Consider the following 12037-nt stretch of genomic DNA (forward strand, 5'->3'; position numbering starts at 1 on the left):
ACAAGAAAGGGTTATTGTTCATATTTCATATTGTTCATGTTGTTCTATCATTCATAGTACCAGAGCAGATATACAGATCACTAGTGGTTGGTTTTATGAGGCAAAATAAAATGGGCCTCATTTCTCAAGGTGGAGAAATTCGTTTGAGAGCATTTACACAATACTCATATTTCTGTTAGTTTGAAAATACATTCATATCCTATGAGAACTCTTAAACTAATTTATGAACAAGTAGACTGACTAATTTGAACCTCAATTGACCGGCTTCAAATCGTTTAAATGGCTTGAGTTACTGGAAATTTCTGCACGGATTACACTGTCAAGTTTAAATAGATTATTTATTTCAACTGTACACACACATTTAATCAAAGTCACTTTATATTAAAGACTTGAAAAAAAACAACAATCTAAAACAAACCAAAAAATTCAAACAAATAACTCTAACTACTCAATTAGGGCAAAAAAAAATGTGCCCCATGAAAAGACTATGGTAGCGGATGCACTGCATTGGCTGAGCTGCATTACAGGAAGATTTAGTGCATACCACCCTTAGGAGTTGCAGTTTTGCTGTTTAGCCACTAATTTGCCATTTTCAGCCCTGTGAGCTTTGTCTTTTATGGAGTTTTGTGGGTGTCACTAAATGTAACTCAGCTATGCTGTGAATGTGCTTGGTCATTTATAGGTGAATGGCATTTATCAACATACATATGTGAATACAAAGAAAATCAGCGTGACCATTTTTTAAAATATATCTGTTGGGAACTTTTTGTTTAGTCTGGCCTACGAAAACATTTACCCACAACTTAACAAAAACATGAGTCCCATTATTTTAAAAAGGAAGTGACCAAATGAGTTTGACGCAGACATTTTCAAAATTGTATGATGTATATAATTGACAAGTATTTTTTCCAGGAACATAAAACAGCAAATTGACAAATTTGCATTAAATTCCACAATGTTTTTTTGACAATGCATCCATGAACACAAACTCTCTATTGGTATTTATTGGAAAACAAAAAGAGAAATGGAAACACAAAACAATAAAGCATATAACAGAATGTCTTGTAGAGATTTACATTTTTTTCTTGTTTAAATTTCATTTCACCAATGCCAGCCATATTTAACAATACAAGTGGTTATTTAGGGCCCAAGTTGGTGGAACAGGCATTCCTGGGCATGTGATCAGAATAGGCTGAACTCTTCATTGCACTTTGTTCTTAATACATGACATGCAATTATGTAATCCTGCTTTTTCTATAATGTATACATTTTCCAGTACCCAATATCCATTGCATCATTCTGCCATGTGTCCCAGTGTGTGCTACTGTCTCCTTCAGTCCTTTACAATGTTGATAGCACGATGATCAAGATAGTCCCAGTTAAAGGGATGTTGTATGATAATTTTAGTGGTTTATTAGCTGAATATGTACAATATACTGGTCCAATTGTCATGTTTAAATGAGGGTTAAGGTAGCACTGAAACATGACCACAAATTTACTGTAATGCATATGACTACCTTTAACCAACAAACTAATTAGTATGTTCTTCATATACATTGGACCCTATTATCCACAATGCTATCAGATCCTGTCTTTGCTTCTTTCGAGTTTTATGAGGGTTTGTTAATACACATTTTTCAACATCTGAGCCAATCGAACAGCCGCTTTATCACTGATGCTCTGCTACAGATCGTCAATCAAGTTGTGCAGCAGCTGCTGTGTTACGTAAGAGTCAACATGTATGCCACAAAAAGTGCAGTATTTAAAAAAAAAAAGCTAACAGGAAAGGAATTGAGAACTGAAATGAGAGCTACAGAGTGACAAAGTTGTGCAAATAAATTTACTTTTTTTTTTCTTTACTCATTTTTACTTTCATTCATTTTGGAATGTGTATGCTAGGACTAGAGATGACTAGTGGAGGAGAAAAGGGATGTCCCAGCATGCAGTGTTTCTGAGCACATCATCACTACAGGCTGCATTAACTGCAGTGAGCAATCTGAACGCAATCAACTCTACTGCATGTTCTGTAGTGATGTCATCACTCTGTGCCATTATTACTCATTCCCAGAACAGGGGTGTTCTGTCACAGGCACTGAAAGGTGAGCATTCAGATTTATACTCTCTATCACATACACATATACACACACACACACATGAATATCTACTACCAACATAAACAAACAAACAAACACACATACACCTCCAAGGACCCTCATGTCCACATGTCCATGCAGCAAAAACTTCCACGCACACTTCCAAATATCTATGTCCACAAACGCACATATACAACCTCAAACTTGAGTTCATAATTAGTCGTAACTAGAGCGACTGTTTAAACATGCTTGTGCAGTTATTATTTTTGTTTATATCTGTTTGAGATATTTTCTCACAAATTGGGTTCTATTGTAGTAGATTAATACAACAGCAACACTGTTAGTAAGGCTGTTGTACACGCATTGTGCAGTGCTGCATGTTCCTGCCCTCTTTATCTTACCCACGAGCCTCACATCTGACCGCTTGCTTGCTCTGGTTTAAAAGTAAAAATTTTCTGCTTGTGTGACTATTTTGTTGTGTCCTACAGGATCCCAGTCCTGACACACACACCTCTAGTATTGACCTGATGTCCTGTGAATATTTCTGTCAAAAAAAAAAAAAAATAATAATAACCCCTCCCCCCACAAAACTGCACCTAGTATTCATATCAGTATTTGTATCTGTTTAGAACAGAGTCAAATGATCAGGTCATTCCAGATAATAAATTCATATTTGTATATTTGTTTACTTCCCTAAAACACACATCTGAATATCTATTCACCAGGGGACACACACACACACACACACTTCCAAAATATCTACCTGTTCACAAACATTTCACCATCCAAAATGCTCAACCTCCTTCTCACCACTTATATTTTTATATTCCTGTCTACAGAGTGCCATTCATAGACTTACATGATCATTAGAGATCACTGATGTTGCAGTGAGAGCATCACAGAAGCACTGTCAACATTTTCTAAAGGAGAAGAACAGAGGGAAATTTGGTAGGGGATTCTTTCATGTACTTCATTAATGAAACCTGGACTTTGCTCTGTTACTGAAGTACATTATTGTGCAGTGTTTAAAACTCCTTACAAATGCCTTCTGTCCAAAAAAAAAAAAACTCAGCGCTCATCTTGATTAGATACAGACACTATCATATAGATTCATGTACAGCTTCTGTGAAATGATAAAACTTCTTGAAAATATTGTCTTTTTTATTCTGCTGGTGTGTGAACTTCAAAGCCAAAATATTGCTCTTTGCGTTGTCAAAATTATGCATGTGTTAACATTTATGCACTTTATTCATAATTGTGGTACATTTAGGTAGTGTTTTATGCAAGCCTGAGCCTTAAAGCTGCAATTGTAGAAGAAAAAATAGAAAGAAATTATAACAATGATTATTAAAAGCATGAGAAAGTGTGTGTGAAAAAACAGATGGTCACCAGTGACAAAAATTGTCTAAAAATAACCTATTGCAAGCCCATGTTTATAACCGTGGAAGTCTAAAATTTCTCTCCTTATTGATTTGATAAACAGGTGATGTGATATTATGATTACCAGATATATAAATACACTGGATTTCAGGATTAGAAGGGATTTGGTAGTAATAAATAAATTATCTAAAATCCTAATTTTTGTATGAGAACAAATTAGATATTTTCTCAGCTCTTATGGCACATAACTTCAAATATATAGTTAAATCCATACCTAGAGAATCAGTTGGTAAATCTTAAATGCACAATATTTACCTCAGACCAGAGAACTTGTAAGAGTGCAGGTATTCAAAACAGACATAAAGAACAGAAATTAAAGAATACTCTGTGTAGTGACAAAGAGGACCATTCATTTCCACATTTTGATATTGTTTGCAAGTTTCATATGCTTATGATATTATTTTTGGCAATGTAACTGCCCCCGCCCCTCCTCAGTCCATCCCCATCCCATACTGAGTCCTGATTGGCTGAAATAACAATTATCGCCTAAGCAGCACTGTAGCCAATGAGAGCAGGTAAAGGGTGGAGCATGGGAAGATCCGTCTTCCATCATTTTTCACCTTATTCTTGTTCACAGGAGGGTTGGGATAGACTCTCGGTCTGTGTGTGCTGCGAACCATAATTTGCTGGTTGTGGAAACATTGGTCATTACACATTCCACTTCCGGACCCACTGATGTCATCACCTGTGTTGGAAGAAGAAAAAAAAGAACAGCAAAATTGTCATAATTTGTAAAATAGCATATGTGACATATCAATATGTCTGAATCGACTATCAGCAGTTGTTTTTATTCTAACAGTCACAAAAATGTTAAAATCAGTATTATAATGATCATTAGAGCTTCAGAACAAATCATTTTGATCAGGGAAACACAGGACCATCAAAGCCAAGCTTCCATCTGCTGACCTGTTGTTCACACTCTCGACCAGTGATGTGTGCTCCAGTACAAAGCTGCTGGCCCTGATGGCACTCCAAGCCATGTGCAGTACAACTGGCTAAAGTCAACCTGTACCTAGCCCAAGCAGTGTTCCCACCTGCTTTAAGACAGGAACAATTGTGCCCATGCAAAAAAAAGCTCACTGTGGATTACCAGCGGACCAAGAGGAGCAACAAGCACACCCATACCTACATCAATGACATATCACAGATATTGTCTACAGAGGGTGAAAGGCATTGTCAAGGACATTTCTCACACAACTGTAGACTGCTCACTCTTCTTCCATCTGGAAAGCGCTTCAGGAGCTTCCCTTGCCATATCAGCAAGCTAAGGAAAAGCTTCTTCCTCTCGGCAATCAACATACCAATCAACATACTAAACTCCTGCTGGAGTTATATAGAGATATATATAGATCTATAGAGATCCACAGATATGATGACAGAAACTGTTCACAGGCCCATAACCTGTACACTACACAAATGTAGTCTTCATGGAAGAGTGGCAAGAAAAAAATCCATTCAAAAGACATCTTAAAGACTCATACATGTGGAAAAAAGATTCTCCGGTCTGATGCAACCAAAATGTCAAAAGGCATTTTTGCCTTGATAAAAAGTGCTACATTTTGAAAGAAAGCACCATGGCTTATGACACCATACCCACTGAGAAGCAATAGTGATGGTAGCATCATTTTGTGGTAAATGTTCTTCATCAGCATTACTAGTTCTAACATATTCTAGTGACGAGTATATACTGTAGGTTATTGAGCTACATCATGAAACTGTATTATAGCTTTTTCCTCCCAGGTTACACAAGTCACCAATTAAAACTGCTATAAAGTACTTAGTCCTCAATATTTAGGGTTGAACATGTGTCTGCACTCATACTCACTGGCATCCTGGAAGTCCACGTCATTGCCGTTGATTGCATTCTTCATTCGGTTCGTCATGATTTTGAGCTGCATGATCTGTTGTCGTATAATCATGTCTGGTTTGGTGATGTCAATCTCCACTTCAGGGTTGTTGATCTGGTTGGCCAGTCCGTCTCCCATCACCTCCGGGAGATACCTAACACACAGAACAAAGACACTGTCAGCTTGTGGTATTTTGACCTTTACGTTCTGTTAGCAATCAATGTGCTATTGATTTTGAGAGCAAAATGAACAGTTGCAAAATGAACAAAATGTTCATGTTCTGTGTGTGAAAATGCACCTATCTATGTCCATTCCATTCCAGCACTTGTCTTCGCTGCTTTTTGCCTCTCGGTCCACACACAGCTTATTGGGCAACTGAATCCAGTATTGCATCATGTTCCTTATATTGCGGGATACATCTGCTAACTGAAGAAAAAGAGTGGTAAACTCAATCTCAGAAGTACTGTAGTGTTCTACACATACTATTCTCTCTAGCTTGCTACATGTAGTGGTTAAAATTATTGCATTACTGATCAGAAGGTTATGAGTTCAAATACCAACACTGCCAAGCTCCTACTGCTAGGCCCTTGAGCAAGGCCCTTAACCCTCAATTCCTCAGTTGTATAAAAACAAGATATAAACGTAAGTTGCTCTGGATAAGGGTGTCTGCCAAATGCCATAAATGTAAATGCATAAATGTGATTATACATAATGTTATAGTGTGATTAAATACACACCAGTTTTTCCACACTTGCTGCTGAAGTGCTGCTGACATCCTCTGCTAAGTTTTTGCCTCTGTTTTTTGGCTTCTCTGGGCTGGGGTTCTCTGGAGGTGTACCACATGCCTGAAACACCTAACATGCAAAACACAGAAAGCAGGAAGTCCTTCAGTCACTTTCAGATCTCACAATAATAAATAATATTCTACTGATGAAATATTAATAGATTCCTAATAATATATCTATACTACTAGAACACACACACACACACACACACACACATATATATATATATATATATATATATATATATATATATATATATATATATATATATATATATATATATATATATATGTTTAGATATTTATTTAATATAGGTATTGGTCAGTAATGGTGTGGTGGTGGTTGAAAAATTGGGAATTGGGGAAAAATAAAACAGAAAATGGTCAGAAAACTAATCATCATAGTAATATTAAATGTCAACAAAAATATTTCAAACAATATTTCCTGGTAATTATTGATTTTATATATACAGGTCAAACTATGCTCTGATGACATGCAAAAGTTACAAATTTCACTCTCCACTCTGCCACCAAGCCTATTTTTAATATTTCTATTTCTATATAGTTTTGTTAAGCCTTCATTTACATTTATTCATTTAGCAGATGCTTTTATCCAAAGCGACTTACAAATGAGGAAATATAAGCAAAGCGATATATCAAGTGGAGAACAATACAAGTAGTGCTACCATATAAGATCTTTAATTGAGTTGTCCTTCCCTACAAAAAATTGTAACTAAAACGTTACAAAAACTTATTTTCATGCTGTGAACTTTATTTATTTATTTATTTATTTATTTATTTTTAGTGAAGATTATCCAGCCCAATTCTACACATTTTGGACTTATTTTAAGTGAAAAGGTCAATGGAGACTTGCTCACTTTAATTCAAACAATGTTACTACTTTCGACAATCTTTTGTATTTGTTCTGTATCACTCAGTATGACTCAGACCTTGCTGTTGAAAGTGTTCAGGTTGTCCTGCATGTAAAGGATGGCATCAGCAATGCGCTTAGGCAGAGACAATATAGCTGCATCCACACTGTAGGGTCTGCTCAGCCTTTCAGCCACCTGCAGCATAGCATCTACACACACAGAACCAATACATTACTACAAACAGCTTCCAAGTCACAAATATTCATTTATAACCTTAACTTCTCAAGTGAGTTTGTTTCTTTAACTTGAGTACAAATTTGCATTCAGGGGCTCTCACATTCTAATACTCTCTTTCAGTTCAAATCTACTCAGCTACTCAGGCCCCACCCACCTCCAAGGTTTTTCCACTCAGTGTCCAAGTCTGCCTGATTGGCGAGACAGCCCTTCATCACATTTCTGCAGTACGGGGCACACGGTTTAACCCAGGCCATTTCTCTACAGTGAGGACAGTATGTTTGCTTCATCAGAGCCCGTACACACTCCACACTCAGAGGAACCTTCGGGAGAGCATGAGAGAGAGAGAGAGAGAGAGAGAGAGAGAGAGGGAGAGGGAGACATCTTGATTCATTTGTTCACAGTAAATTAAGCATTGCTGAATTAACACATTATTTTGTTTGGAGCAGTCACAACTTAGTGGTATAATTTACAATTTGCTAGTTAATTCAGTTAGGCATAAGCCAGTTTTTGTATACCTGCACTCACATAGATGGAGTAATGCAACAGTGGATGTGATTTCAAACGCCACCTTCACATTTTATATTCAAAACTTGACTATAAATAGCAAACCTCTCCAAATAACAGGTATTTGAACAAATAAGAAAGCAAATACATTGCAGCTAGTACAATGACATTAGTAAACTGACAGTTGTTGCATAATTATGCACAAAGACTTTATATTTAGATAGGATTATTAAATAAGACAAAGGTAATGGTAACCTGTGATGTTTTAATGCTGCAATCATCACACAATCACTCAGGTTTGTGCATCAGGTTGGCGGGACTCTTTATGTGGGTGCCCACATGCCTGCTTCCTTCTGCCTTTCCTTTTATTTTTATTTAGCTAGACCTGCCATAGTCCATGATTGCACTCTAATCATAATCCACATAAGAAATAACATACAACTGGAATAACATCAGACAGGATCACACCACCCCAGTGTTGATTATTTTCCTATAACTGCATGGTCTGGAGTGTGTTATTCTGTTCATAACACAGTGATTTGCCAAATATTACAATGTTTAGTTTATTAATCAATGACACGTCATACCTTTAAAAGGTATATAGTTAAGGTTTTAATGTTGTCACTTGTGCCATAGCAAGCCCCCCCCCCCCGCAAACTCATCCTACCACTCACTCTCTCTCTGAAAAAACACAGCTTGTTATTTTACCAAGAATTAAGCATGCAAAGCACTGACACCCTACAGTAGACTACTTAAAAGAATGATAAATGCTTTCTAGCAAAAAAATGTCCCCACATCAATTATTATACATTTTTCTTTGTTAAACACCATGGTTTTTTTTTTTTTTTTTTGATCTGTTTATCTTTCATCTTAGATTGTGTGGAGCATCTGCCATATAAGTCCCTGTATATGAGCTGTTACTATAGAAACCATAACGTATTAGACGAATCACATGGTTCATGTTACAGCCAAACTACTGTTCAAGCTGTGCTTTTATACTAACATACTATATGCTTGTTCTCAATTCTGTAAAGCTGATTTCTGACCATGTCAATTGTTAAAAGCACCACACAAATAAAATTTAACGGAATTACTAGATTTGCTAAACATATTCGCATCACAGAGACACAGAAGTAGTATAAGACAGTATAAACTCCTACAGGCTCACACATGAGTGAACACCAGAAAAGTCAGACAGAAGTGAAATCTAATTGTATATAATTATAAAAATGGCATTGTGCCACACTTCTAATGCATAATCAGATTTAAAAGGGAACAAAAAGAATTGATTTATTGGACAACACCCAACTAATGATGTACTCACTCTTACCCAACCAATATAAAAATTACAAGAGTGTGTTATAATCACAGTTACAGTAGGAATTTTTCTCTGTTACCCAGTGAACAAAATTCTCCATGCTGAAGTAAACCGTACAGTGTTTACAGGACATTGAGAGACAAATCAACATTATGAAATATAATTTCACACACATGTTAATTAAATTCTGTAACAGTATATTTAGCAGTGCCCATTTAACTTTGTTCTCTCATCCATCCATTTTCTGTACTGCTTATCCTACACAGGGTCACGGGGAGGCTGGAGAGTATCCCAGGGAACTCTGGGCACAAGGTGGGGGACACCCTGGACAGGGTACACAGTACAGACAATTTGGAAATGCCAATTAGCCTACAATGCATATCTCTAGCATACCCAGAGGAATCCCCCAAAGCACAGGGAAAACACTTGTGCACTTTTTGAAGTGGATGCAAATTGTGCAAAAAATATAGAGTACCAACTCAACTTGGTACCCACACACTGACGTTTACATGGACAACAATAATCTAATTTATTGACGTTATAAGACAATATTCTGATTAAGGGGTTTTTAGAATATTTCTTTCATGTTCCCATTTGACATGTTATAGAACATAGATCGATTAACAGCACACGTCACCACGCTACGCCATCCAATGTTCTCTCCAGAATTTCATGTATCAACATACAGTTCGTCTTTGTTATGGTACCACATACAGTTTTGGGTGTTTAATTTTGAATTTTATGAAAGCTTCAAGTGCAGTTAATTATTTGTCATGCTATACGTGCAGATAGACGACTGCTTGAAACCATGGGCTGCATCCGAAACCACATATTTACCTACTATATAGTAGCTGAAATACGTGTATTTCTATATAGTAAGTAAGTACGCAGTTTCGGACGCAGCCATGCTCTCTTGTTTGCCGTCAAACGGTTGACCACTGCCATATGTCCTATCGCAGAAAAACTCCCACATGACATTAATACTGTGATTAAAGTGGTTACATGTCTGTATTGCACGTCGAAAATGCGACTAAAATAGGAATACTCCACATGTCTTAATTCGATTTGGGTTTACTTCGAGTATGACTTTAGTTGAATTAAGGTAGTCAATAATAACTGTTTACATGGTAGTTTCTTAATCGGGTTAATATTGGATTATTGTTGTCCATGTAACCGTACTGACTGTCTCACTGACAGATGCCATTTTCAAATGTGGCAAAATGACAGGTGCCAAAATTCAATATGAGTCACAAGTATGCACAGCGTGTATTATTATACATCTCAAATAGAGCGCAACGTTCAGTCGTACTATTTTTATTTTTTTTTGGTTAAATATAGCTTTTTAATTTAAATAAAATTTTATATTCATTAACACCTTAAAACCTTTTTCATGTTTCATTTCATTTTTACCCTTGAATGCTTACCTTTACTGTATGCATGTTTACTTAAGTACAAAAAAGTATTGAACCTTAAAGATTTAATGTTAGAATGTTGTTGGTTTTTTAAGGCTATTATTTAGCATGTGGTCATATCTCTGGTTGTGGTGGGAGATCTCTCTCAAGTCCCATGCATGTGGTTGGATATAACTCTTACTTGTTTTGTGCTTGCCCATAGAAAGACTTCAGCTCTTAGAGGGCTACCTTTAATCATGAAGGAAAAGTCTGAAAATTTTTTGAAGAAAATTATGCGTGTTATCAGCATACACTCATACCAGAGGTTAAATTATTGATCCAGTTGTTTGACCAAATCCCATCAGGAGATAGCTGTTTTGTTTGTTATCCAGAACCAGTTCACGTTTTGACTGATACCACAAACTAAATCACCTAACTCTTATATAAGCCAAGAGTCACACAGAGGAGACAGGGGAAAGAGTAAAAAGCAGGAGAGAAAATGATGGTAAAAAAAGAGTTTATTGAAAAATCTTAGTGGCGTCTTTCTCAATGCTCATGCTTAAGATGACGTTTAACTCTCTGTGGTCCAGCAGAATTCCTTAATTTTTGGACTGATTTTATGCTGTTTTTCACTGCAGGACATGGACCCAGAGAACAATAATGCCAAGGGGATGAAGATGGGGATCTTAACCATCGTTGAAAATGATGTTGGATGCAACCACTCAAATCCAATTATAAGGTGCCTAGCTTTAGTACTAGAAGAGCACATTGTGATGAATGATGTACATTACCTTTACTCTGCTGTTGCAGAGTGTTGTTGCTGTTTCTTTGGCTTAATTTATACCCTCAACATGGACTATCCCAAAGAACTAAAATACAATTTTTGAAACTATTCAAAAAGGTGTTTATGTGCCTTGACCCCCAGTGCTCAGCAAGGGTCCAGTCCTTCAAAAACAAGTTGCTAATGTTGAAGCAGCTGCAAGCCAGATGGAGCCGGGGCGGCTGTGGCTCAGTTGGTAGAGCGGGTTGTCCACTAATCGTAGGGTTGGCGGTTCGATTCTTGGCCCACATGACTCCACATGCCGAAGTGTCCTTGGGAAAGTCACTGAACCCCAAATTGCTCCTGATGGCAAGTTAGCGCCTTGCATGGCAGCTCTGCTACCATTGGTGTGTGTGTGTGAATGGGTGAATGAGACACAGTGTAAAGAGCTTTGGATAAAAGCGCTACATAAGTGTGCCATTTATTTTTATATAATCATGGGCGCACACTAAGGCCCTGTTTACACTAGTGTGTTTTCATTTTAAAATGCATAACTTTTGCTATGGTTACGCCTGTTGTCTACACTACTCGGGCATTTTTGACCCTCGAAAACTGAGACTTTTGGAAACACCGAAGACCCTGTTTTAATTTGAAAACTCAGAGTTCGCGTTTTAGTGTAAACAGACCAAAACAAAGACTTTTGAAAACTAAGGCGTGGCTGCCCACATTCACCCCGATTGGATTTTCTGGGTCATTGTGTATCCTTCCCTGATTCGTCAAGCCCCTACCAT

General features: G+C 37.0%; 1 protein-coding gene across 1 annotated transcript in view; it reads right to left on the bottom strand.

Moving 5' to 3' along the window:
• Window positions 1-866: 866 nt before the first annotated feature.
• Window positions 867-12037, bottom strand: part of gpc1b (glypican 1b) — a 142757-nt gene continuing 131586 nt past the window's right edge. Inside the window, exons 4-9 of the mRNA XM_053652287.1 lie at window positions 7428-7593; window positions 7115-7245; window positions 6118-6234; window positions 5679-5806; window positions 5359-5534; window positions 867-4218 (exon numbers count right to left, since the gene is read on the bottom strand). Of these exons, the coding sequence (XP_053508262.1) occupies window positions 4013-4218; window positions 5359-5534; window positions 5679-5806; window positions 6118-6234; window positions 7115-7245; window positions 7428-7593 (924 nt within the window). The 3' untranslated portion in view covers window positions 867-4012. The remainder of the gene's footprint in view (window positions 4219-5358; window positions 5535-5678; window positions 5807-6117; window positions 6235-7114; window positions 7246-7427; window positions 7594-12037) is intronic.

Source organism: Ictalurus furcatus, chromosome 20 (assembly GCF_023375685.1).
Source record: "Ictalurus furcatus strain D&B chromosome 20, Billie_1.0, whole genome shotgun sequence".
NCBI lineage: Eukaryota > Metazoa > Chordata > Actinopteri > Siluriformes > Ictaluridae > Ictalurus > Ictalurus furcatus.